At 54.3% G+C, this 26,464-nt stretch overlaps 3 protein-coding genes across 3 annotated transcripts; 2 read left to right on the plus strand and 1 right to left on the minus strand.

Annotated features, from left to right (window-relative positions):
• Nucleotides 1-730: 730 nt before the first annotated feature.
• On the minus strand, nucleotides 731-7,086 carry napab (N-ethylmaleimide-sensitive factor attachment protein, alpha b). The gene is made up of 10 exons (XM_042345415.1): nucleotides 6,884-7,086; nucleotides 5,083-5,162; nucleotides 4,298-4,414; nucleotides 3,845-3,891; nucleotides 3,249-3,326; nucleotides 2,990-3,045; nucleotides 2,708-2,792; nucleotides 2,115-2,219; nucleotides 1,778-1,897; nucleotides 731-1,127 (listed from the first exon to the last, which is right to left on the minus strand). The coding sequence occupies exons 1-10, from the start codon at nucleotides 6,979-6,981 to the stop codon at nucleotides 1,026-1,028; spliced, it is 888 nt and encodes a 295-aa protein (XP_042201349.1). The 5' UTR covers nucleotides 6,982-7,086; the 3' UTR covers nucleotides 731-1,025.
• A 374-nt stretch (nucleotides 7,087-7,460) lies between these two features.
• sars2 (seryl-tRNA synthetase 2, mitochondrial) lies at nucleotides 7,461-16,191 on the plus strand. The gene is made up of 16 exons (XM_042345428.1): nucleotides 7,461-7,753; nucleotides 8,237-8,332; nucleotides 8,689-8,718; nucleotides 8,949-9,089; nucleotides 9,778-9,832; nucleotides 10,075-10,138; nucleotides 11,638-11,743; nucleotides 12,455-12,502; nucleotides 12,810-12,918; nucleotides 13,460-13,505; nucleotides 14,100-14,187; nucleotides 14,389-14,501; nucleotides 14,668-14,761; nucleotides 15,206-15,298; nucleotides 15,542-15,607; nucleotides 15,923-16,191. Exons 1-16 carry the CDS (start codon nucleotides 7,478-7,480, stop codon nucleotides 16,046-16,048), a joined length of 1,551 nt encoding a protein of 516 aa, XP_042201362.1. The 5' UTR covers nucleotides 7,461-7,477; the 3' UTR covers nucleotides 16,049-16,191.
• A 3,562-nt stretch (nucleotides 16,192-19,753) lies between these two features.
• On the plus strand, nucleotides 19,754-26,251 carry LOC121851523 (cilia- and flagella-associated protein 251-like). The gene is made up of 6 exons (XM_042345429.1): nucleotides 19,754-20,005; nucleotides 23,017-23,060; nucleotides 23,498-23,591; nucleotides 24,374-24,442; nucleotides 24,786-25,651; nucleotides 26,082-26,251. The coding sequence occupies exons 1-6, from the start codon at nucleotides 19,960-19,962 to the stop codon at nucleotides 26,163-26,165; spliced, it is 1,203 nt and encodes a 400-aa protein (XP_042201363.1). The 5' UTR covers nucleotides 19,754-19,959; the 3' UTR covers nucleotides 26,166-26,251.
• Nucleotides 26,252-26,464: the final 213 nt, after the last annotated feature.

The following is a 26,464-nucleotide window of genomic DNA, read 5'->3' on the forward strand; positions in this document are numbered from 1 at the left end:
AAAGCTCATCGACCTGAGACGTTAACTCACTTCCCCTCCCCACCCCCTCTCTCTCCATAGATGCTGCCTGACCTACTGCGTGTTCCCAGCCACTTTGCTCTGTTTTCCTTCCCCCCCCACCCCATTCCTCCCCCTCCTCTCCTCCCCCCCACTCAAGCTCGCTCCTTAAATGCTTCAGCAAAAAAAAATAATAAATTTTTTTTTAAAAAATTGCTCGACAGAATGGGAAACTAACATCGACGGAAACGCAAGAGAATGATTATAATATTAAATCCTTCCGTTTTGACATCGTTCATTCAGCACGTTCGTACCTCGAATGCCGTGGCTTGCAGTGAAATGGAATAAAGGTGAAAAGGCTTTAAGGCAGAGAGAGTCACGTGTTGTGTGGCTCCGTCTCTCTCGGTGGCTTGTCTTGCTCTCTCTCTCTTTCTCCCTCCCCTCCATCAATATTTTTACAAACAATCTGGGGAGACTGGGTGGTGGGTGGGGGTGGGGGAACGGGGAAGCTGGAAGACGCTGTGGACAATACGCTGACACCCAAAAGTTAGGGAAGCACATAAATCAGAGAGAGAGAGATAGGTAGAGAGACTTAGACGGGGGGGGAGAGAGAGAGAGAGACAGAAGATGAAGGGGCATCACAGAGACACACACCCACACACAGACAGACACACACACACACAGATAGACAGACAGAGAGGGAAAGGGAGAGAGAGAGAAAATGGAGGGGAGAGAGAGAGATAAAACTGGATTGGGGGGGGGGGGTTAAGCAAGCCAAACCTGCAGGTAAAAGGAGACAGTTTCACTGCGGATTAAAGGCGAAAAATTGAGCGAAACAATCCCATTGCTGGAATGTTCCCTCCTCCACGTTTTTCGATTTGCAGGTTTTTTTTTGCAATGAACCAGATCAATAATGTCCCCCCACTCCCCCCACTCTCTCTCTTTCGGCCCCCAAACCCACTCCCATCCCCGGTGAGGTGAAGGGAGGGGGTGGGAGGGGAAGAGGGAGACGAGGGGAGAGAGAGTCTCTAACGAAGGTCACTTTCCTCGCCCTGGATAGTCTTCTTGATGCGAAGCAGCATTGTGGTCAACCACTGATCTAACCTCGAGATCGAGTCATATTCCTTTACCTACGGAGCAGAGAGAGAGAGAGAGAGAGTGTTACGTGTTGGAGATCGGTTCGGGGATTCAGTGGAGTCTCTCCCTGTAGCTCACGGGTTAGACCCCTCGCCTCGCACCCCACAGCCCCTGTAGCTCAGGGGTTAGACCCCTCGCCTCGCACCCCACAGCCCCTGTAGCTCACGGGTTAGACCCCTCGCCTCGCACCCCACAGCCCCTGTAGCTCAGGGGTTAGACCCCTCGCCTCGCACCCCACAGCCCCTGTAGCTCAGGGGTTAGACCCCTCGCCTCGCACCCCACAGCCCCTGTAGCTCAGGGGTTAGACCCCTCGCCTCGCACCCCACAGCCCCTGTAGCTCAGGGGTTAGACCCCTCGCCTCGCACCCCACAGCCCCTGTAGCTCAGGGGTTAGACCCCTCGCCTCGCAAGCCAGAGGACCTGGGTTCGATTCCCGGGTGGGACAGGTCAGGGCAAAACCTTAGGCAAGTTTCCTTACTCACAAACCCAGGTCTCTCGCTTGCGGGGCGAGCGCTCTAACCACTGAGCTTCAGGGACTCCACTATATAATATATATATAAAACTTATATTAAATGTAAGGATTATTATTACGATTATGATTATAAGAAGCCCGGTCTGACTGATTGGCAAACCCTGGTACGTACAGCATCGGTGTAGCCTTCCACGTTTTGCTCCTCACAGGCATCGAGCAGCTTCTTGACCAGTTTGCACTCTCTGGAGTCAGAGAAAGCCGGAAACATTTCCTCGTATTTTGACACAGCAAACTGAGGAGAAAGCGACGGAACGCTTAACACAACAGCAACAACAAAATTACATTTGTATAGCGTCTGTCACGCCGGGAGGACATCCCGGTTGGTTATTTTCCGGGGGTAAAAATAATCCCTTCAAAAAACAATAATAATAATAATTCAGTCACTTCAGCCCATGGAGGGCGGGCGGCAAAATGGCGACAACGGTTATTTGTTTGTGGCGCAGTCTCACCTTGGCGTTCAACATGTCCACACAGAAGTGGCAGAGGGAAGCTTTGAAGAAGTATTCCTTGGCACTGTACTTCAGTAAAGGGCTGTCCATCGCACTGGTGCCAACCTACAGGTTACAGAGACACCGGGCTCACAACAACCACCACTTACATTTACACGGGGCCTTTCACGTTGAGAGGATGTCCCAAGGCGCTGGACAATCAGGGATCAGCACCCGAGCTGGGGGGGGGTTGAGGGGTAGGAGAGTGACTGAAGGCGCGGGCGAAGAGGAGGGTCTTGAGACAGGCCTTGAAGGAGGCGAGGGAGTGAGGGGGTGAAGTGGAGGGACTGTGAGATGGAGTTCCACAGGGTGAGGGGGTCTGATAGTGGGGCGAGCGAGGCGGGGGAGGTGGAGCAGGCTGGAGCCCGCTGAGCGTAGGTCAATAACACACCGCTGGGTGCAACTGGCTGTCGTGTTTCGCCCACAAACTACACAGTCACTGCACTCGACAGCGTGTCCCGTGAAGCGCTTTGAGACGTCTCGATGACGTGATGAGGCGCCAGGTCAAACCCCGGGATTATTGTTATTATTATTATTATGATCCTTTCGCTCACTTGTTCGTAGATTTCGATGGCTTTGGGATACTGTTCGAGCTGGGCGGCATACGTAGCCACTTTCAGCAAACACTTGTTGGCGGAGCTGCGGAGAAAAGCAAAAGGTTACTGAAGAGACGAGTTTATTCGGGTCAGGTCAGCTCTCACGGGGGAACGGGATACACGGAGACTCGGAATCACACACCAGGGACACAAAACCCTCTGTCTCTTCAGGACCCAAACCTATCCGCTCCGCTCGGACACCCCCACGCCCCCACACAGGTAAAGTAAAGCGACACCAACCTGTTAGACTCCTCTCCTTTGTAGTAATCGGCTGCTTGTTCGTAATGAGCGATCGCCTGGAAGTTCATGAGAAATCGGGACAAGTCAAAGGTTACACGTTCAACCTCCCCACCCCCCCCCACCGCCACCCCCAAGCTAGCACTCCCCAGTTTACAGCAAGGATTAATAATAATAATAATAATCCTTGTATTTGATATAGCGCCTGATTATGTCTACTGTTTAAATGAGAGCTTTAGTAAGCGCCAGTCCCAAGACGTACCTTCTCCACATCCACCAACTCTGTCTCGTAGATCTCCGCGATCGATATATGATGCTTTGCCGCTATTGTAAACCGGCCCTGGAGACAACAGGGAGGGGTCGGAGACACACAGGAGCTTAGACTGACTGCAACACCTTATAGCAGGCAAAATTGAACTGTATATTAATAATAATCCTGGCATTTGCCGCAGGGCTTCATCACGTCGTCGAGACGTCTCAATGCGCTTCGTGGGATACACCGTAAAGCGTAGGGACTGTGTATTTTGCGGGCGAAATGCGGCAGCTAATTGCGCCCAGCACTCCAAAATGCAGGTAAGAAGCATGCGTCCATCTAGGGAGAGACAGAGAGAGAGCGCATTCCATCCAGACAATCTCTCTCTGGGGTTTCCAGGTGTGGGGGGGATGTGGGGAATTCTCACTTGGGTTTGGAGACTCTTAAGCAACGTGTCAGACACCCGGCTGATCATGGTGACGGGTTTCCGTGTGGGTCAGACCCCCACAAGGGGCTGACCCCCAAAAAACACCAAATAAATAAGATGAAGGATAACAATTTGAATACTGAGTACAATTTCTGCAGTTGAGAATTCATCGTCTTACCATGTCTGTGTAAATCTCTATAGCCCTGTTCAAACAATTAATGGCCTCTGAAACAAGGAAACACAAGTTAGAATGCATAGTAGGGTTTAACAGCACAGTTAAGTATAATAATAATAATAATGATAATCCTCGCATTTGATACAGCGCCTTATCGCGTCTTCGAGACGATTCATAGCGCTTCCCAGGATAGGGGAGTAAGAAAACTTGCCTAAGGTTTCGCCCTGACCTGACCCGCCAGGGAATTCAACCCGGGTCCTCTGGCTTGCGAGGAGAGTGCTCTAAATCACCACCACCAGCAACAACTTGCATTTTTATAGCTCACGTAAAGTGGGGTAACTTCCCGATCTGCTACGCTACGGAAACATTTTTTCCGACCTCATGACCATCCGGAGGATCCAGAGGGAACGAACGCAAGGCCGGAGGGAATTAAGAGCAAAAAGAGAAACACGTTACCCTGAGGATCGGACTTCTTGAAGGCATTCCCTGCGTCCACAAAATTGGTGGCTGCATCGTGTTTGCTCTGTAGCTGGAGGTGAAGCCTGGCGGCCTGACAGAAGGCATTGCCTGCAGCTAAAAGTCGCAAAGAGACATTAGGTGAGCCTGATACTGTCAACAACAACAACAAATTACATGTGTATCGCGCCCTTCACGTTGGTAAGATGTGCCAAGGCGATGGACAGTCAGGAGTTTTGGACCCGAACTGGGGCTTGGGGTCAGGAGCGGTGGAGGGGAGTGGGAGAGTGTTCGAAGGCATGGTTGAAGGAGGGTCTTGAGACGTGTCTTGAAGGAGGTGAGGGAGGGGGTGAGGCAGAGGGACTGTGGGATGGAGTTCCAGAGGGTGGGGGCAGAGTGGCAGAAGACTGCCTGCCAATAGTGGGGCGAGCGAGGCAGGGGACGTAGAGCAGGCTGGAGCCCGCTGAGCAGAGGGAGCGGGCCGGGTGGTAGGGGGTTAGGAGGTGGCAGAGGTCGGGGGGAGCAAGACCATGGAGGGCTTTGAAGGTGAGGACCAGGATCTTGAACTGCATCCTCTGTGTGATGGGGAGACAGTAGAGTCGGGCGAGGATGGGGGTGATGGGGTCGGGGAGCCTGGTGCGGGGAGAGGACACGGGCTGCAGAGTTAGTTCTGGAGGATCCGCAGCCCGTGGAGGGAGGAGTTGGGTGCGAGTCACACTCAGTTTGTGAAGGGCAGCACGACTGGCGAGATGAAGCCGGGCCGGGCTGACTCTCTCTGCACTTACCACTCCAGTTTTTGGCCATTTTGAACATGTTGCCCGCTCTGCAATACATCTCGCACGCTTCCTCCACCTTAGACGATCCCCTGAGACGGAGACGAAGCCAGATGTTGAAGCAGCTCAACTTTTAATGACGCATTACAATAATAATAATCATTGCATTTGATGCAGCGACTTCTTTGAGAAGTCTCAAAGCGCTTCACAGAATATACTGTAAAGTTAACTGACTGTCTATTTTGTGGGCGAAACGCGGCAGCCAATTGCACACAGCAGCGTCCCCCACAAACAGTCGTTTATACCAACAAGTCATTATTATTAATAATAATAATACTCATTGTGGATTCCTGTAGCACAATGGTTAGAGCAACGACGACAACAAATTACACGTGTATAGCCCCCTTCACGTGAGAAAGACTGAAGGCGCGGTTGATCGAAGAGGAGGCTCTTTAGACGGATCTTGAAGGAGGCGAGGGAGGGGGCGAGGCGGAGGGACTGCGGGATGGAGTTCCAGAGGGTGGGGGCAGAGTGGCAGAAGGCCCTCCCACCTATGGTGGGGCGGGCAAAGCGGGGGACGTGAAGCAGGTACAGAGCCCGCTGAGCGGAGGGGGTTAGGAGGTCGCAGAGGTGGGGGGGGGGTGGAGCAAGGCCATGGAGAGCTTTGAAGGACTCGGCAGGAATAAATGATTGATGGTCAGCAATGTTTGCACTGATTGTGCTGCGTAAGCATTGCCTAATCGGCTGTTGCACCACTTCTTCGTTGAACACTGCAGCTGCAGATTGAACTCCCAACAGTGGAGACTGTTCATTGTGAAGTGAATCTGCCGTCCGCACAACTCAGGCACTCCCTTTGCTTCCGTTTGCAATCATATCAGGCGAAGCCTGGCTGAGTGGGTGGGGAGAGTCACGCGGCAGAGTCAGCCGCTCGTGCCCCAAACCCCAATGTCTTTGAACTGCGGTCACTCAACCCACGACGGTTCACGGGACGCTGCTGTGCGCAACTGGCTGCCGCGTTGCGCCCACGAAATACACAGTCACTACACTTTACAGTATATCCTGCGAAGCGCTCTGAGACGTCTAGAAGACGTGACAAGACGCTAACGAGGATTATTGTTATTACAATAATTGTTTCTGCAAGTCACGAATAGCGACACACACCCAACGCTTTACAGCAACACGAGGGAGGGCTCTGAAAGATAATAATAATCCTTGCATTTGATATAGCGCTTTTCACGTCGAGAGGACGTCCCAAAGCGCTTCACAGAACACACTGTAAAGTGAATTGACTGTATATTTGTGGGCGAACGCGGCAGCCAATTGCGCACTGCAATGTCCCACAGACAGTCGTGGGTTGAAAATGACCAATTTATTATTGTTTTGTTTTTTTGGAGGGAATATTATTAGGCTCTGTGTGGAGGAGAGAGAGGAGGGGGGAGAGAGAGGGGGGGGAGAGAGAGAGGGGGGAGAGGGGGGGAGAGAGAGGGAGGGGAGGGGGGGGAGAGGGGGGGGAGAGAGAGGGAGGGGAGAGGGGGGAGAGAGAGGGGGGGGAGAGAGAGGGATGGGGGAGGAGGGAGGGGAGAGAGGGAGGGGGGGGGAGGAGAGAGAGGGAGGGGGAGAGAGGGTGGGGATGAGAGTGGGGGGGGAGAGGCAGTGGAGCCTGGCGAGGGCTGGGGGGGGGCGGTTAGTGGGGGTGAGAGGGGGTGTGGTCTGAGTGCAGAGGGGGTGTGGCCTCGGTCTCGCTGGCCCGCCCCCTCCCTCCCTCCCTCCCTCCCTGCCCCTCTCTCGCTCTCCCTCTCTCGCTCTCTCTCACCCGAACAGGAAGCTGAAGACATTCCTGGACGAGCTGAGCTTCTTCTCGGCGTCGGCCATGAGCCGCGTGGCCTCCTTCTCCTTGGCCGAGGTGTCCATGGCGGCGGCGGCGGCGGCGGCGACACAACACCAACACACAACACCGCTCGACCCCTTCACTTCCGCTGACTGCCACCACCACTTCCGGTTGAAGCCGCCGCGGACGTCACCCGCCCGTCCCACCTCGTGACCTCCTCCCCCCCCGCCGCTCCGCCCCACTAGCACGTGACATCACCCCCTTGCCACGTGACCAGAGTGGGGACCCGCCCGAGTCCGTCCCACAGCGGCGGCGGCAAACGCAACTCACTTCCGCAGGCGGTGGTGACCGCTTCCGGTTGAAGCCGCCGCGGGCCCACATCCGCCACCGCCACGTGACGCCAAATGAGCGCCCTCCCAGGTGAACCCGCCACCCCCTCCCATACACACGTGACGCCGCTCGCTCCTCCCCTCCCCCACACACACACACACACGCCCCACCCACCGCTCCTCGCACGTGATCAGAGCGGCGCCGACCTCGAGCGCACTGCGCAGGCGCGGGAGGTGAAAGGTCGCCAACATGGCGGCGCGCCGCTGCTGCCGCCGCTGGGCGCCGCTCTTGCTGCCGCCCTCGGTCCGCCCGGCGGCTTCCCTCGGGCCCGGCGGCCGCCCGCGGGTGGCCGGGCTCGCGGGGCGCGCTCACTGCGCCCGGAGCAGCCTGTACGAGCACGTGCGGGGCGGTTACTCGGCGCGGCCGGCCCTGGACATGGAGCACGTCTGCGCGCGCACCGACGCCGCCGTGGCCAACGTGGAGAGCCGCAAGGGGGAGCTGAGCGGCCGGGACCTGCGCGACGTGGTGGGTCAAGCGGCGGCCCGCGGGCCGCACCCGGCCCGCCGCGGCAAAGCTTGAGTTTGGGTGGCGCCCGCCATCAGGCGGTGGGTGGCGTCGCCGGCGGGGGGGGCGCCTGACAGTGGCGGAGTCCGACCCTGAGCCACGGGGTGGGGGGCGGGGAGGGAGAGGAGGGAGGGGGTGACCGTGAGCGCCGTCGAAAAATGTAAGGGCTTCAGGGCGGGATTTGAACGTGTTGTGCTCGTGCGGCGCTGTTCTCCCTCGAGGTGTCCCGGCCGACAATTCCCCCACTCCGCCCCCCCCCCAAATAAGGTCAGTCGCTCCACAACCGTCTGTGGGGGACGTCGTTGGGCGCGATCGGCTGCCGCCTTTCGCCCACAAAATACACGGTCGCTAACACTGTGCGGCGTGTCCCGTGAAGCGCTCTGAGACGTCTGGAAGACGCTGTGTGTCGAATAACGACGACGGCAAACGCTCTGTCTCTGACAGGTGGTCACATGGGAACAGCTGCGGGAAGTCAGACAGAAGATAGAGACGTTGGAGAAGGAAAAGCGAGAAATCAGCGATCGAATCAAAGCCCTTCTGGTCAGACCCCTCCCCCCTCGCACCCCACAGCCCCTGTAGCTCAGGGGTTAGACCCCTCCCCTCGCACCCCACAGCCCCTGTAGCTCAGGGGTTAGACCCCTCCCCTCGCACCCCACAGCCCCTGTAGCTCAGGGGTTAGACCCCTCCTCCCCTCGCACCACACAGCCCCTGTACCCCAGGGCTGTTTGTGGGAACATCGCTGGGCGCGATCGGCCGCCGCGTTTGGCCCCCAAAACACAACACACAGTCACCACACTTTACAGCGCGTCCTGCGAAGTGCGTCGAGACGTCTCGAAGACGTGACCGGGCGCCGGGATTATTATTACTGTTTTATTATTCCCAAACCTCCTTTGCAGCCGGAGTCTGGCCAGCGAGCACTGCCTTCGGTAAGTCACTTTCAAATCCCCTTCACGTCGGGTGTTGGGCAATCAGGGATTCAGGTCCGAGCCGGGGGTCGGGATCGGGAGGGGTGGAGGGTGGGGGTGGGAGGGTGACCGAAGGCACGGTTGAAGATAGGGAAGGTAAGCGGGATGCAGTTGCCCCTCGTAAAACTTTTTACTCTCTTCCCCCCCCTCCCCAACCCCCGCCCCCCCCCCGCCCCACGCTTCTTATTCAGCATCCCGAGTTCCTGAAGCTTCGCCAACGAGGGAAGGAAATACGTGAGGAGCTCAACGGGTTGTATCCGGAGGAGAGCCAGCTGGATGAACGCTTTTATCTGAAAGCCTTGAAGATCCCGAACCAAACTCACCCGAACGTGGTAAGGAAGTGATGGATAATAATAATAATAATAATCCTGGCGTTTGACCCGGCGCCTTATCATGTTTATGCTCCACGTGAGCCTCCTCCCGCCCTTCCTCAACTGAGCCTTCGAACAGAACCTTCTATTCCTTTCTCCCTCATGTACCTCTCCAGCTTCCCCTTAAATACATACATCTGTGCTATTTGCCTCAACTATTATTATTATTATTATTTTTTGAGAGATTTATTACGCCCCAGAAAAGTGATCTCCAAATCGACTAACAAGCGGGTTCCTACTGACTGCCGGTTAACAGAGGCGTGTGTGTGTGTGTGTGTCTGTGGAGTAAGGAAAGTTGCCTAAAGTTTCGCCCTGACCTGCTCGGTTGGGAATCGAACCTGTGTCCTCTGGCTAACGAGGCGAGGGGTCTAACCCCTGAGCTCCAGGGGCTGTGGGGTGCGAGGGGGGGGGTCTAACCCCTGAGCTACAGGGGCTGTGGGGTGCGAGGGGGGGGGTCTAACCCCTGAGCTACAGGAGCTGTGGGGTGCGAGGGGGGGGTCTAACCCCTGAGCTACAGGGGCTGTGGGGTGCGAGGGGAGGGGTCTAACCCCTGAGCTACAGGGGCTGTGGGGTGCGAGGGGAGGGGTCTAACCCCTGAGCTACAAATCCAATGTGTTGGTGATGATTTTGTCTTTGTTTCTCTTTGCAGCCGGTGGGTGATGAGAGTCAAGCTCGTGTTATGGAGGTGATAGGCGAGAAACCAGGTGAGAAACCTCCCAGTTAGCTACAGAGAATCGTAGAACCTGACAGCACCGGAGGAGGCCATTCGGCCCATCGAGCCTGTGCTGGCTCTTTGGAGGAGCCACTAATTAGCCCCACTCCCCCCGCTCTTACCCCAACTAGTCCCCACTCCCCCCGCTTTTACCCCAACTAGTCCCCACTGCACTGGAGGGTCAGCCTACCCTGTGAGGCCAAATTTGAGGCTTTTTCCTTTTTTGTCTTCCAGTGTTCAATTTTAATATCAAGGGCCATTTGGAGATTGGCGAAGACTTGGACATCATCAGACAGAGGTGACAACCGCGAGCAATCCCTTCCCCCTAAGTGTTTGACTTGTATTAGACTGTAGGGAACGTAAGGAAAGATCTCAGCATTTTTTTATGACCATTAAAAGCTATTAAGGGAAGTGTGGCCACCGCACAGGGCAGTAATAACCGCGATGATAACCCTCGCCTTTGCTACAGCGCTTTATCGTGTCTTCCAGACGTCTCAAAGCGCTTCACAGGGTACACTGTAAAGTGCAGTGACTGTGCATTTTGTGGGTGAAATCTGGCAAGCCAGTTGTGCCCAGCGATGTCCCCGCAAACGGCCGTGGATTGAGTGACCAAAGTTATTATTGCTGCTATTTTTTTAAGGGATTATTACCCCTGGAAAAGCGATTCCCCGAATCGACTAACACGCGGGTTCCTACTGACTGTCGGGAACGTGTTGGGAGGAGAGGGAATAATTCTGCTTCCAACTGCTCGTCTTTAGGTGAACAAATGGCAATCAGTCAAAGTGCCGCCAACGCCCTACATTAAGCGATTGGCTGCCTTTTCCCATCAAAGGCAAAGGCATGAATGTTGTATGAGCCTCTGTCGATAGACCAAAAATAACGGATGAGTTGCCCTCGGGCAGGACACCCGACGGGGCACTGCTCTGCGGGTGTGTTTGCGCGTGTGTGTGTGTGTGTGTGTGTATAAGTGTGCAAGGTAGCTGTGTGTGTGTGTATATGTACGAGGTGCGTGTAAGTTTGTGTGAGGTGTGTGTGTGTGTTTTCAGACACGTGTGTGTCGGCCTGTTACAGTATATGCACGCGGGGTGTGTGCTTGTAAGCTGCTGTGAGCGCATATGGCAGGGGTCTGTGTGCGTGTGTGCGTGCACACGGGCTGCGTGCAATTTTGTACATTTGTTTTCCATGGAATCAGTAACACGTCAGCAAAAAATACCGGAAAGCTCATCCTCCCAATGAAAGATTTGAGCTTAACACAAGATTATCACAGGATTAGTATAGATCAGCCTCAGAGAGAGAGACAGAGAGAGAGACAGAGAGAGACAGAGAGAGAGAGACACACAGAGAGAGAGAGAGAGACAGAGAGAGAGAGAGACACACAGAGAGAGAGAGAGGGAGACAGAGAGAGACACAGAGAGAGAGAGAGAGAGAGACACAGAGAGAGAGAGGGAGACAGAGAGAGAGAGAGAGACACACAGAGAGAGAGAGACACAGAGAGAGAGAGAGGGAGAGAGGGAGACAGAGAGAGAGAGAGGGAGACAGAGAGAGAGAGAGAGACACAGAGAGAGAGGGAGACAGAGAGAGAGATGACATTCCTTTGTCACTTCTTCCAATTATTTCTCAAGTTGTCGTGTGCTTTTAACACCAGAAAATAATCCGCTGGTTTAATAATAATAATAATGATAACAATCCCGGCGTTTGACCCGGCGCCTCATCACGTCTTCGAGACGTCCCAAAGCGCTTCGCGGGCCACGCCGTGCGGTGTAGTGACTGTGCATTTTGTTACTGTGTTGTTGCCAGGCGCTTGTCGCACATCTCCGGCCACAGGTCCTACTACCTGCGCGGAGCGGGCAGCGAGCTCCAGCTGGCTCTGGTGCAGTTCACGGTGCGGAAGCTTCTCGACAAGGTGAGCCGCGGTGACCAACCGGCCAAAACGGCCGACTTCCGGGGGTCAACCGTGCGCGACGAGGGACTGCGATCGGCTGACCTGGAAGTCATCCGTTCAGGGCAGACATTTTGCATTGTGCGGGCGATATTATAATAATAATAATAAATTCTAATAATCCTCGTGTTTGGTGCACCGCCTTCTCACATCGCCAAGACACCTCGAAGCGCTTCACAGGATCCGCTGTAAAGTGTAGTGACTGTGTTTTGAGTGTATTTTGTGGGCTTTCCAATGAACAACAACAACGACAGAAACTTGTACAGACCCCTCACGTTGGGAAAGCCGTCCAAGGTCGCTGGACAGTCCGGAGTTTTTGAACCCAAGCTGGGAGTTGGGGTCAGGAAGGGTGCAGGGGGATGGGAGGGTGGCCGAAGGCACGGTCGAAGAGGAAGGTCTTTAGACGGGATTTGAAGGAGGCGAGAGAGGGAGTGAAGCAGAGGAATCACAGCTTAGAGTTCCAGAGCGTGATGGCAGAGATGCTGAATGCCCAGACTGCCAATGGCAGGGAGGGAAGTGCGATTACCACTGTCAAGTGTTCGGGGACGGGAGTCCAGGGGAAGGGCACAAGTTAACTCCAAGTCACTCTTGTTATTGTTGTTTGGGATCCTCTAGGATTTAGGATTATTTCTTATTGTTGTCGTTGATTTTTATTTATCTGTTTTCCTCCTTCAGGGATTTGTTTCAATAAGTGTTCCGGACATGATGAAAGGTGTTGTGTTTGTAAGTACTCAGCCGTTTACGTACAGTTCTCCTGCTCAGATCTATAGTAAGGAAACTTGCCCTGACCTGACCCGCCCGGGAATCGAACCCGGGGCCTCCGGCTTGCGAGGCGAGGGGTCTAACCCTTGAGCTACAGGGGCTGTGGGGTGCGAGGCGAGGGGTCTAACCCCTGAGCTACAGGGGCTGTGGGGTGGGGGGCGAGGGGTCTAACCCCTGAGCTACAGGGGCTGTGGGGTGCGAGGCGAGGGGTCTAACCCCTGAGCTACAGTTCTATCCAAAGATTAACGTGAGGACCTGTGGTTTGTAGGAAGGCTGTGGAATGCCGCCTGGAGCCAAGGCTTCTCAGGTTTACCGGCTCGACCCGACCTGTTACGAGGACCTTAACTTGGCAGGAACTGCGGAGGTGGGCATTGCAGGTAATAATAATAATAATAATAATTCTGGCGTTTGACCCGGCGCCTGATCACGTCGTCGAAACGTCTCAAAAGCGATTCACAGGATGGGCTGTACAGTGTAGTGACTGTGTGTTTTGTGGGTGAAATGCAGCAGCCAATTGAGCACAGCAACGTCCCCACAAACAGCCGTGGGTTGAGTGACCATATTTTTTTTGAAGGGATTGTTATCCTTAGAAAATTATTGCACCTGAATTCCTATTTACTACTACATAAACACAGGTGTGTGTATGTCTGTGCGTATATGTGTGTGTGGGGAGGGGGGGTGGGGGGTGAATAAGGAAACTTGCCCTAAGGTTTCGCCCTGACCTGACCCGCCCGGGAATCGAACCCGGGTCCTCTGGCTGTACGAGGTGAGGGCTCTAACCACTATGAACTCTGGCACGGACCCAGTCGGGGCAGTCAGTCCGTGTCTGTGTAGATGGCTGTGAATTGTCGGTGTGTTCTCGTTCCCGTTGCCTCGGGTCGGCCTCTCCTGACTCTGTCTGACTCTCCGGCCCCACAGGTTACTTCATGGACCACGCTGTGAGCTTGAAGGACCTGCCTCTCAGGTAACTCCCTCCCTCCCTCCCTCCCTCCCTCCCTCCCTCCCTCGCCTCCTTCAAGACAGTCCTCTTCGACCAACCGCACTTTCATCACCCTCGTACCCCCCACACCCCCCCCCCACCCAACCCCTGCTCTCCACCCCCTCCTGATCCCGACCCCCAACTCGGGTCCAAACCCCTGACTGTCCAGCGACTTGGGACGTCTTCCCGACGTGAAAGACAAGTGTAAATGTCCTGTTGTTGTTGTTGTTGAGATGATAACACACGGTCACAAGGGGGCGATGCATTTTTTTTGTTTGAATTAAAGTGCCTTCGTCTTCAGATTTATTATAATAATTTTATTGAGGGGATTATTACACCACCGATCGACTAACAACCGGGTTCCTACTGACCGCTGGTAAACAGAGGTGTGTGTGACTGTGTGTGTGTCTGTGTGTGTGACTGTGTGTGTGACTGTGTGTGTGTCGGGAATGGAACCCGGGTCCTCTTGCTTGCGAGGAGAGGAGAGGTTCTCTGACCCCCGCAGTACCTGAACGAATTTGGGAGAATCCGGAGTGAGTGAACGAGCGAATTATTAACTGAAATCCCTTCCCCTCTCAGACTGGTTTGCTCCAGCACCTGCTACAGAGCGGAGACGGATAGGGGCCGAGACCCTAGGGGTTTGTACAGGGTCCACCACTTCACCAAGGTTTGCGTCTCTCTCTCTCCCCCCCCCCCCCCATCTCCTCCAAGGCCCGTCTTAAGACCCTCTATGACCGACTGAGTCTTCAGCCAACCCTCCTGCCACCAGCTTCGCCCCCTCCCCCCCCCCCCCCCCCCCCCTCCAGCTCGGGTGCAAATCCCTGAGTGTCCAGTGCCTCGGGACAATCTCATTTTGTGTTGTCCTCAGGTAGAGATGTTTGGGGTAACGGCAGCGGAGACCGGGGGGGAGAGTCGGGAGCTGTTGGCTCACTTTGTGGACATCCAGAAAGAAATCTTCTCCGACCTCGGCCTCCATTACAAGTGGGTCATCATTAACAACAATCCGCGGGGGATTGTCTGAAAATAATAATAATAATAACAATCCTTGTATTTGATTAGAACCCTCTGGCTTCCGAGGCGAGGGGTCTAACCCCTGAGCTACAGAGAACCCTATGATAAAAATGTCTTGTGTGGTTCTCTCCCGCAGGGTACTGGACATGCCAACCGAGGAGCTCGGGCTGCCCGCCTACCGCAAGCTTGATATTGAAGCCTGGATGCCCGGGAGGGGCAAATATGGAGAGGTGGGCACTGGGGTTGGGGGCAGGGGCGGGGGGCGGGTGGGGGGCTGGGACTGGGGGCGTGAAAGGCACTGTGTACATTTAACAATAATCCTGGCATTTGGCCCAGCGCCAAAGCGCTTCACAGGATACACTATAAAGTGTAGTGACTGTGTGTTTGCGCCCAGTGACGTCCCCACAGACAGTCGTGGATTGATGGTCTCGCCCGGACCTGACCCGTCCGGGAATCGAACCCGGATCCTCTCGAACCCAAAGCACGCAGTGACTGTGGTTCAGTGGGACGTCCTCCCGACGTGGAAGGCGCTATACAAACGTAATGTTGTTGTTGTTGTTCGGTGGTCCTGGGCACTGGGATGTCTCGGTGGCCTGAGTACTGGGTGTCTGTCGGGTGAGGATGATTCTGACGTTGGTCCCACATCCGCTGTTGTCTGATTCCCTTCCTCTCAGATCTCAAGCGCTTCCAACTGCACCGACTACCAGAGCAGACGGCTGAACATCATGTATCGGGACAGACAGACACGATTAAAATACGCTCACACTGTACGTACGTCTCTGTACTCTACCCCCCCCTCCCTGCTCTCGCTCTCTCTCTGTCTCTCTCTCTCTGCCCACCCCCCATCGTGTCTGTGCTGGGGCTCGCTCCCCCCCCACTGGCGCTCTCTCTCTCCTCTCACCCCCACTCCCTGTGAGATTCTACGACGCAGTGATTCTCTGATTGTCCTTCTCTCTGGGTTTCGCTGTGTGTCTCGCTGTGACGTGTCTCCTCTCTCTGCCGACTCCCAGGTTAACGCCACCGCCTGTGCTGTGCCTCGCACTCTCATCGCCATTCTGGAGGCCAATCAGCTGCAGGTAAACAACAACAACTACTTGTGTTTATACAGAGCCCCCTCACGGGGGGTGGGGGGAGTGGGGGGGAGCTTCCCTGAGCGCTTGGAAAGGTCTGAGACACTCGCTCGATGCGAGAGAGAAAGGCGGAGACAAAGGTCTTAGAGAGAGAGAGAGAGACACAGTACTATTTATTATTATTTAGCCCACAAAACGCACAGTCACTACACCGCACAGCGTGTCCCGTGAAGCGCTTTGAGACGTCTCGACGACACGATCAGGCGCCGGGTCAAACCCCGGGGGTTGTTGTTATTATTAACCCATTCCCTCCCTGGACAGGACGGAACGGTGCAGGTCCCGAAAGCCCTGCAGAGCTACCTGGGAGGGCGAGAGGTGATCGACAAGCCCCAGCATTCTCCCCTCGAGTACATCGGGCCCAACCGGCGACACAGGAAAGACGTCTGAACTCTCTTGGGGTCTGTGGAGGTTCGCATGTGTAGTGACTGTAAGAGGAGCTTTCCCCCCCCCCCGGATTTTCGCGGCTCGGGAGTTGTCTGTAGCCGGGAACACTGCGGAGTGAGGCACCACGGAGCATCGAGAGAACTCCCGGCAAGTCACTACACTTGACAGTATATCCTGCGAAGCGCTTTGAGACGTCTCGACGACGTGATCAGGCGCCGGGTCAAACCCTGGGATTGTTATTATCAATAATAAAACTCCCTTGAACTCATGCCCACACCCGACCCGCAAATGGGAGGGGGGAATGGGAGAGAGCGATGGGGGGAGTCAGAAGGACGTGGGGAGGGAGGGAGGGAGGGAGGGATGTGTGGGGAGAGGGGAAAATTGGAAGGATGGGGTTTGGAGGAGGGGAGGATGGAAGAAGTTAATTAACCAAATTACAACCACAAGAAGGGGGAACATTTCGGGGAAATATCCTCAAAAGCTCATTAAATTAACAGCATTGATGACGGGGGTGGGGGGGCCGGGGGGTGAGCTGCAGACAATAAGGCCTTACAATCACGAGGCACCTGTTCCTTTTTAGTTGATGGCTTCTCAACCCAATTTCCCCCCCCGAGGCTCCACTGAATTATTTATCGAATACGGCTCTCCCTCTCTCTCTCTCTCTCTCTCTCTGGTTACAAAGTGCTTTTGTCTGTCCTTCGCCACCGTCTGGTCACCTGTTAAGTGGAAAAAGACTTTACTAAACGTGTGTGTGTGTGTGTGTGTGCGTCAGTAATCCTGGCGTCTCTCCCTGTAGCTCAGGGGTAGGGCCCTCGCCTCGCGAGCCAGAGGACCTGGGCTCGACTCCCGGGCGGGTCAGGTTAGGGCGAAATGATGGGCGAGTTTCCTTACTCCCCCCCCCCCGCCCCCCCCCCCCCCACACACACACACACGCGCCTGTTTACCAGCAGTCAGTGGGAACCCACTTGTTATTCGATTGGGGGAATCGCTTTCCAGGGGTAGGAATTCCTTTAAAACAAACCGACAATAATAATAATAATTCGGTGGCTTCAACCCCACGGCTGTTTGTGGGGACGTCGCCGGGTGGCGCAATCGGCTGCCGCGTTTCGCCCATAAAACACAGTCACTACACTTTACAGCGTGTCCCGTGAAGCGCTTTGAGACGTCTTGAAGACGTGATCAGGCGCCGGGGATTATTATTATTGTTATTATGAACCGTCTATGTCTCTCTATTCTCTTTCCTGTGTGTGTGTGTGTGTGTGCGTGTGTCTGTGTTTGTCTCTGTCGCTCCGCGCTGTGAAGCCCCCCCCACCCCCCCGTATCGTGGCTTGGAATCACTCCAGTGTAGCGCTGGGGTGGGTGGGGGCTGCACTGTTGGGGGTTAATGGAGGTCTTGGCTATCTGTTTGGGGGGATGTTAAAGATGGCGCTGCTTGAAAAGTCTCTCTCTCTCCGGGCGTCCCGGCCGACAGTCGCCCAAACAAAACCGGTCGCCCACTCATTCCGCCACTGATTCGTGGGACACCGTTTCGCTGCGTTTCACCCACCAAAACCGCAGTCACTACACTTCGAAGCAGTCGAGACGCCTCGAAGTGATAAGGGCGCGGTTTCAAATGCAGGGATTGCTGTGGCCCCGGACGGCTGAGAGTCCGGCGCAGGCAGCACGGGGTTAAACAGCGAGATCCCTGGTCAGTGGAAAGCAATGAACTAAACTGCGTTATTGCGTCTCCCGTTGGTTGAGCAATCGAAATAAACCTAAATTGGAGCGCAACGAAACAGCCGCTTTCTCATCAATAATACACCAACTCCAGTTTCCATCAAAGCCGTTCGTAAAAAAAAAAAAAAACCGCACTGTTTGACGGCGGATCCCAGTCGTCGTTCCATTGTGTTCCCTTCGTCTCTCGTGCCAGGAATCTCGCACCGGGAACGTGGCGCTGTTTTGTGGGGGAAGTCGCCGGGCCACGAGGCACACAGTCACTACACTTCACAGCGCGCCCCCGCGAAGGGCTTCGAGGCGTCTCGACGACGTGATCGGGCGCCGGGTCAGACCCCGGGAATATTATTATGATTATTATTGTCCATCTTGGGCGGCTCCGAACTGCTTTTGTCGGATATCTGACATAACTCGTCATCAATAATAATAATAATAATCTTTGCATTTGATAATAAACCAATTTTTTTATAATCATTTTTTAGATAATTTTGATTAATAGGGCCCCCGATCCCAACCCGCGCCTCGGGTCCAAATCCCTGACTGTCCGTCCACCCGGAGCACACACTCACTCACCCACCATCACACTTATTCACACACACTCAAATAGTCACTCACTCGCTTATTCAATCACTCACACTCACCCACACACACTCCATCACTCACACACTCACCCACACACTCCCTCACTCTCACACACTCACCCACACACTCCCTCACTCACACACTCACCCACACACTCCCTCACTCTCACACACTCACCCACACACTCCCTCACTCTCACACACTCACCCACACACTCCCTCACTCTCACACACTCACCCACACACTCCCTCACTCACACACTCACCCACACACCCTCACTCTCACACACTCACCCACACACTCCCTCACTCAGACACACTCCCTCACTCTCACACACTCACCCACACACTCCCTCACTCACACACACTCCCTCACTCTCACACACTCACCCACACACTCCCTCACTCTCACCCACACACACTCCCTCACTCTCACACACTCACCCACACACTCCCTCTCTCTCACCCACACACACTCCCTCACTCTCACACACTCACCCACACACTCCCTCACTCTCACCCACACACACTCTCAAACACTCACCCACACACACAAACGCACACTCTCACTCACACACTCAAACACCGACCCACACACCCCACTCATCCACACACACTCACTCACCCATACACACCCTGAACCACACACTCACTCTCTCTCACCCACACGCTCTCACAACGCTCGCTCGCTCACACCCACGCTCCGGGGTCACTCTGGTCGATGTCTCCCCGGTTATTTGTGTGCTGTTGTTGCAGCCCAACGATCAACTTTGCAAACAAACAAACAACAGAGAGAGAGAGAGAGAGAGACGGTTCAACCAGGAATCGTTATTTCCTTCCAACGCGGATCAGATCGTTTTCTTTTAGGAAATAACGCTGTGGGGCATAGCACCTGAGTAAAGGGAGTTCGGGACAGGTCAAGCGACCGACAGGAAGGTGGAAGGCGAACGGGATCGACCTCAGTCTTTTTGTTATCTGGAGTTTCTTACTTGCATTTATATAATAATAATAATAATAATAACAGTAATAATAATCCCTGGCGTGTGACCCGGCGCCTGATCACGTCTTCGCGACGCCTCAAGGCGCCTCGCGGGACACGCCGCAGAGTGTGGTGACTGTGCGTTTTGCGGAGCGGCGGCTGGGAAAGGAGAGAACGGGAAGCAGAATTCCCGAGTCGGTTACATAACCAAGACCCGTCTGCATCATCCTCTGCTTTGTGCCCGGCGGCCAACAACTGCATCTGTCTGCACCTCCTTTAAGAGATCTGTACGTGAGCAAATCTTTGGGATAATTTGACATCACTTCCTCCGCCGTCTGCAGGTTATTTAAAGTCCCAGAAGGTTTGCCGAGGCTTCAGACCATCAGCACATCGGTGGAGAGAGAGAGAGAGAGAGGGGGGAGAGGAGAGGAGAGGAGAGATAGAGGAGAGATAGAGGAGTGGAGAGAGAGAGACAGAGAGAGAGTGGTCTAACAGAACCAGTTAGAATCCATCCCCAATCATCAAACCATTGCTATATTTCCTACCCACCTTGTGATTTATTTCTGCTTTTTAACCCTTATTTACAAACAATTTATTTACGAGCAATTTATTTATTTGCATCACTGACCTGAACAGACACAATGATCCCCAAAGCCTTTCTGGCTTTGCTGTTGTTTTGTTGCCAAGGTAAGTGTTTTTGTTTTTTTTTTAATCTAATTTTATCAGCAGATTACCAGAGGAGGGGGAGACGGGGAGAGATTAGCGAAGCCGGGATCGTGCTCCTCACAGCAGAGAGGGTTGAGGGGAGATTTAATCGAGGGGTTCACAATTACGAGGGAGCAGATGTATTCCCCCCTCTTATCTGCACTTTTGATAAGAGTAGACAGAGGGGGGAAACCGGACACAGGTTTAAGATGATCTGCAAAAGAACCAGAGGGGGTGGGGGGGGGGGAGGGGGTGGAGACCAGAAATTATTCTACGCAGAGAGTTGTTAGGGTCTGGAACGCATGGCCCGGTGGCCCTGACAGACCGGTGGGAGCAGATTCCATAACAACTTTCAAAAGGGAATTGGTTAAAGGACTTGAAGGGGGGAACACTTGCAAGTAAATGGGGTGAGAGCGGGGAGGGGGGGTGTCTATGTTGGGGGTGAGGGGGGGTGTCTATGTTGGGGGGGTGAGGGGGGTGTCTATATGGGGGGTGTCTATGTTGGGGGGTGAGGGGGGGTGTCTATGTTGGGGGTGAGGGGGGGGGTGTCTATGTTGGGGGGTGAGGGGTGTCTATGTTGGGGGGTGAGGGGTGTCTATGTTGGGGGTGAGTGTCTATGTTGGGGGTGAGGGGGGGTGTCTATGTGGGGGTGTGTGTCTATGTGGGGGGGTGAGGGGGGTCTATGTTGGGGGGTGAGGGGGGTCTATGTTGGGGGGGTGAGGGGGGGGTGTCTATGTTGGGGGGTGAGGGGGGTCTATGTTGGGGGGTGAGGGGGGGTGTCTATGTTGGGGATGAGGGGGGGTGTCTATGTTGGGGGGTGAGGGGGGTCTATGTTGGGGGTGAGGGGGGTCTATGTTGGGGGGTGAGGGGGGTGTGTCTATGTTGGGGGGTGAAGGGGGTCTATGTTGGGGGTGAGGGGGGGTCTATGTTGGGGGTGAGGGGGGTCTATGTTGGGGGGTGAGGGGGGTCTATGTTGGGGGGTGAGGGGGGTGTGTCTATGTTGGGGGGTGAAGGGGGTCTATGTTGGGGGGTGAGGGGGGGTCTATGTTTCTGTGCACGGATTTTTATCTTTGCAGAAGTTTGGAATGATTTAGTTTGTTTGTGTTTATTGGGGACTGAGGGGACGTCACTGTGCGCGATCGGCTGCCGCATTTCGCCCACAAAACACAGTCACTACACTTTACAGTATATCCCGTGAAGCGCATTGAGACGTCTCGACGACGTGATCAGGAATCGGGTCAAATGCCAGGATTATTATATTATTATTATTATTATTATTATAAGATCAGAGTATTTTTGATGTGAAAAGCTTATTTCAGCACCAAGGACAGAGGGGGGTCTGTTAATGAGACACTGTCGGGGAAATAGAGAGACACAGAGAGAGAGACAGAGATAAACAGAGAGTGAGAGACAGAGAGAGTCAGAGATAGACACAGAGATGAACAGAGAGAGCGAGAAAGAGAGACAGAGATAAACAGAGTGAGAGACAGAGAAAGACAGAGATAAACAGAGAGAGAGACAGAGATAAACAGAGAGTGAGAGACAGAGAGAGTCAGAGATAGACACAGAGATAAACAGAGAGAGCGAGAAAGAGAGACAGAGAGAGACAGAGATAAACAGAGAGTGAGAGACAGAGAGAGTCAGAGATAGACACAGAGATAAACAGAGAGAGACACAGAGATAGACAGAGCGAGAAAGAGACAGAGAGAGACAGAGAGTGAGAGACAGAGAGAGTCAGAGATAGACACAGAGATGAACAGAGAGAGAGAGACAGAGATAGACAGAGGAGAGATAGACAGAGGAGAGATAGACAGAGAGAAACAGAGAGAGAGAGACAGAGGAGAGATAGACAGAGAGAAACAGACAGAGACGGAGAGAGAGAGGGACAGCAATAACAGGTACAGCGTTAGACACGGACGCTGTCTGTCTGACGGTTACATAACCGGGGATTAAAATCAGCCGCGTGCTGTTAGGACAAATCTTTCCCCCAAAATAAATTCCCCTCAACCCAACCCCCCCCCCCACCCCCCAAACCACTCCCCCCACAAACCCCCCCCAGCCCACAACGCGCCCCCCTAACCACCCCCCCCCTCTCACACACCCCCCCAACACAACGCCCCCCACCCCCCGGGCAGTGAGCAGCGCTGCAGTCTGTCACATCGCTGTCAGTTGATTTGGAAATCTTATAGATATATATATATATAAATTCTAATTTATCCATTTTGGGTGTGTGTGGGGGGGGTGGGGGGTAATTATATTTGTGGGTGAGGGGGTGTGGATTATATCTGTGTGTGCAATTCTGTGATTTTTTTTAGGAAAAAAATGATTAGGTATTAACAATAATAATAATAATAATAATATTGTTCAATTATGGTTACGTCTGATATAGAACCTTTTATAGCAAAGGTTCCTTCAAGGTCAGTCTTACAGGTCTGAAGCCATAATAATAATAATAATAATAATAATAATAATAATAATTCTGGCATTTGACCCGACGCCTTATCACATCGTCGAGACGTCTCAAAGCGCTTCACAGGTCACGCTGTAAAGTGTAGTGACTGTGCGTCTCGTGGGCGGCCGCACACGGCCGTGGGTTGAAAGCGAACGAATTATACTTATCATTTATTTGTTTGTTTATTTACTTGTTAATTTTTTTTAAAAGGTGGATTAAGATAAATCGGCGAGAGAGGACAAAAAAAAAAAGGGGGAGAGGTTTAGGAGAACGCCCGCCCCGCCCCGCGCCGGCTCGCACACTTACCCGCCCGCGGAACGCACAGTCACTACGCTTCGCAGTAAATCCCATCGAGTCGTTCTCCTGTTTTGTCCAACGGGAAAAGCTGTCACGAGGAAGCCCAGCGTGGGGGCGATTCGTTTCGGGGGTGCGGGGGGGCAGACGGGCCGGCGATTCCCTCCGCCCTTAACCTTTTGTCGACTGGAACAGCCGCCGGTATTAACCCCTAAAACACCAGTCAATTCGTGTGTCTGTTTTCCAGGCAGTTCCTCTCCTCTTCCCCGCGAGGCGCTGAGAGATGAAAAGGTACAGTGAGTCCGGATCTCTTTGGGTGCGACTGGGTCTGTATGTACCCCCCACCCCGTGTGTGCGTGTGTGTTTATCTCTCCCCCCCCCCTCCCCCACCCCCCGTCAAGCGCTCCGGGACCCTACCCCGGATGAAGGGCGCCAGGTAAGTGCAAGTTGTCGTTGCTGTGCGCAAGACCTAACTACCGTGTACCCCGCCCCCCACCCCCCCCCCACACACACACACACCCCCGAAAAAAATATTCCGCGGTCACCGCACTTTACGGCAGAACTCCTGCGAAGCGCTTTTGAGAGATGTGTCGAGCGCGCGATAAGGCGTCGTGTTAAGTGGCGAGATTGTGAGTTGTTGTTGTTGTTGCCCTCTGTATCTCCCCCCCCCCCCCCCACTGCCCACCCCAACACTCCCCCACCCCCCACTCCCCCCCACTCCCTCGCAGGTTACCAAGTGTATCGTTGAGGTTCTGTCCGACGCACTGTCCAAACCGAATCCTGTCGTAGTGAGCGGTGAATGTCTCAGGATCCTCAAAGAAGGTATCACACAAATCTTTTTATTCTGCTCCATTTCTCTCTCTCCCTCTCGTTTCCCCCCTTCTCTCCCTCTTTCCGCCCCTCTCTCTTTTCTACTCTCTCTCTCCCCCCCGCTTCCCCCCCCACTCTCTCTCTCTTTCCCTCCCGTCCTCCTTCCTTCCTTTCTCTCGTTCCCTTCGCTCTCTCTTTTTTTCTTTCTTTTTTTCTTTTTTTCTTTCTTTTTTTCTTCTTTTCTTTTTTTCTTTTTTTCTTTTTTTCTTTCTTTCTTTCTTTCTTTCTTTCTGTCTGTCTGTCTGTCTGTCTGTCTGTCTGTCTGTCTGTCTGTCTGTCTGTCTGTCTGTCTGTCTGTCTGTCTGTCTGTCTGTCTGTCTGTCTGTCTCTCTCTCTCTCTCTCTCTTTCTTTCTTTTCCTTCCTTCCTTCCTTCCTTCCTTCCTTCCTTCCTTCCTTCCTTCCTTCCTTCCTTTCTTTGAATCCCCTCTGTCTGGGTCGGGAAAGGCTCAAATCGCAGTGAGAGGGGCTGTGCTCTGGGGACTTAGGACCACATTGGGACGTACCATCGACGGCAACTCATGGCATTTACACGGAGCCGTTCACGTCGGGAGGACGTCCCCAAGTTTGCTGGACAGTCAGGGGTTTGGACCCGAGTTGGGGGTCTGGATCAGGAGGGGGTGGAGGGCGGGCGGGGAGGGTGGGGGTAGGAGGGTTGGTCGAAGAGGAGGGTCTTGAAGGAGGCGAGGAAGGAGGGAGGGAGACACACGATTTACCCTTTGCTGTTTCGTGCCAGACGAGCGGATGCTGGAGATGTTGAGACACCAACAGCTTCTGAAGGAACTCCAGGAACTAGTCGATCACCGTAAGTCTGCCCTCGAGAGACAACAACAACTTGCATTTACACAGCGCCCTCTCCCTCCCTCCCTCAGCGCAGTCAGGAGGGGGGGTGGGGGGAAGAGAAGTGAGTTTCTCTCTCCTGGTGTCCTGGCCGACAATCCCCCCCCCCCAAATAAAACTGGCCGCTCAATCCACGCGGGGGACGCCGCCGGGCGCAATTGGCTGCCGGGTTTCGCCCGCAAAGTACACAGTCACTACACTTTGCAGCGTGTCCCGCGAAGCGCTTTAGAGGACGTCTCGAAGACGTGATGAGGCGAGGGTGATTACTAACCACTGGCTGTGCTGAATCCCCTCGTCTTGGTGCACAGAGGAGGCGAGAGAGAGCAAGAGGCATCTTGAAGGTGAGTTGAAGTGGCCCCATACCACGGAGGAGGAGGAGGAGGAGGAGGAGGAGGAAGAGGAGGATGAGAAGAAGAGCGATGCCTATTGGGAGGAGGAGGAGGAGAGCCTCGAGAAGCGAGCGACGGCGGCCAAAAAGGCAGCGGTCGGCCAAGCGAGCAGGCGGGCACCGGCTGAGAAGAAAGACGGCGCCGTGAAGAGAAGGGAAGACCTGGAGAAGATTGACAAGGAGCAGTGGGAGGAGAAGGAAGTGGTTCACGGAGGGGACGACACCAAGACCGAGCTGCGCGATTCCGAGGAGCAGCTGAGCCACGAGGAGGACAAGAGGAACCCCGAGAAGCGAAGGCAATCGTTTGAGGAAGGGGGGAGCAGATCGGAGGAGGAGGAGGAGAAGGAGATAGACGAGCTGCTGGAGAAGGAGGAGCGGGAGAGGGGGGAGGACAAGAGGGCGGGCGAGACGAAGAAGCGTCATGGCGGAGAGGACGAGGAGGAGGAAGAGGAGGAGGAGGAGGAAGGTGAGTTCAGGAAGAGAGGAGGGAAGGAGCGCAGGGACTTTGAGAAGCGGGTGGAAGAGAACGCCAGTGACGAGGAGACTGATCAGTTTGAGGCGGAGCAGAAAGGGATTAAAATCCTCGACTCCCAAATGCACCTTCACGAGGCCATGACCCGCGGCTCTCCCGAGAAGAAATCCCCGGGAGCCGGGAAGAGACGGGGAGAGGACGAGGAGGGAGAAGACGAGGAGGAGAGGGAGGAGGAGGGGGAACTGTGGAAAAGGCACCACGAGGAGCCTGAAGAGGAGAGAGCGGGTGAGGGAATGAGGGAACTGAGAGACGAGGTTAGTTTTTGTCTTCAATTTTGTCACACACACACACGACACACACACACACGACACACACACACAACACACACACAGACACACAACATACACACACACACACACACGCGCCTGTGTTTACCGGCAGTCAGTAGGAACCCGGTTGTTAGTCGATTGGCGGATCGCTTTTCCGGGGGTGATAATCCCTTCAATAATAATAATAATAATAATAATTCGGTCACTCGATCCACGACTGTTTGTGGGACCCAGCCATTGGCCGCCGCGTTTCGCCCACGAAACATACAGTCACTACACTTTAGAACATGTCCTGCGAAGCGCCTTGGAGACGTCTCGAAGACGTGATAAGGCGCTGAATCAAACTGCTATTAATTATTACCGCCGGCCGTTATTAATTGCCGTTATTAATTGCTGTTATTAATTACGACGACAGGAAATGGAGCTGGAGAACCTGGCGGAGATCGAGGCAGAGTTGAAGAAGGTCGCAGAGAAGCTGAGAGAAATCCGACAAGGCTAGGCTCGCCTGGAGCCCACCTCCGAGCTACTTTGGGGGTCTTTGCTGGCGTCGTACTGTTGTGATGCGAGGCTTGCAGCTGTGGCGGTGCGGGTGGGGGTAGGGGGGGCTGGTGGGGGGCGGGCGGGGGGGAAATGCATGGTGTTAATGCAGCCTTTATCGTTTCATCACCTCCCGGAAATGTCTCTCACTCAAAGCAAAACTGGATTTTCAACCTATTTCGTACAGTCCTCTCTTACCCACTCCCCCTTTCCCCCCCCGTTACCTCCTTCTGCTCCACTCCCCCTCCATTATCCCCTCCC

Source organism: Callorhinchus milii, unplaced genomic scaffold (genome assembly GCF_018977255.1).
Source record: "Callorhinchus milii isolate IMCB2004 unplaced genomic scaffold, IMCB_Cmil_1.0 Scaffold45, whole genome shotgun sequence".
NCBI classification, from domain to species: Eukaryota; Metazoa; Chordata; class Chondrichthyes; order Chimaeriformes; family Callorhinchidae; genus Callorhinchus; species Callorhinchus milii.

Coding starts and splice junctions, on each gene's coding strand:
- napab (XM_042345415.1), bottom strand. CDS start 6,981: ATGGACACCTCGGCCAAGGAGAAGGAGGCCACGCGGCTCATGGCCGAC. Junction 5,163..6,883: donor GTCTTCAGCTTCCTGTTCGG/GTGAGAGAGAGC, acceptor TCTCCGTCTCAG/GGGATCGTCTAAGGTGGAGG. Junction 3,327..3,844: donor TAGAGATTTACACAGACATG/GTAAGACGATGA, acceptor TGTTGTCTCCAG/GGCCGGTTTACAATAGCGGC.
- sars2 (XM_042345428.1), top strand. CDS start 7,478: ATGGCGGCGCGCCGCTGCTGCCGCCGCTGGGCGCCGCTCTTGCTGCCG. Junction 9,090..9,777: donor ACCAAACTCACCCGAACGTG/GTAAGGAAGTGA, acceptor TTCTCTTTGCAG/CCGGTGGGTGATGAGAGTCA. Junction 14,762..15,205: donor GGAGGGGCAAATATGGAGAG/GTGGGCACTGGG, acceptor CCTTCCTCTCAG/ATCTCAAGCGCTTCCAACTG.
- LOC121851523 (XM_042345429.1), top strand. CDS start 19,960: ATGATCCCCAAAGCCTTTCTGGCTTTGCTGTTGTTTTGTTGCCAAG. Junction 23,592..24,373: donor TCTCAGGATCCTCAAAGAAG/GTATCACACAAA, acceptor GTTTCGTGCCAG/ACGAGCGGATGCTGGAGATG. Junction 25,652..26,081: donor TGAGGGAACTGAGAGACGAG/GTTAGTTTTTGT, acceptor TTACGACGACAG/GAAATGGAGCTGGAGAACCT.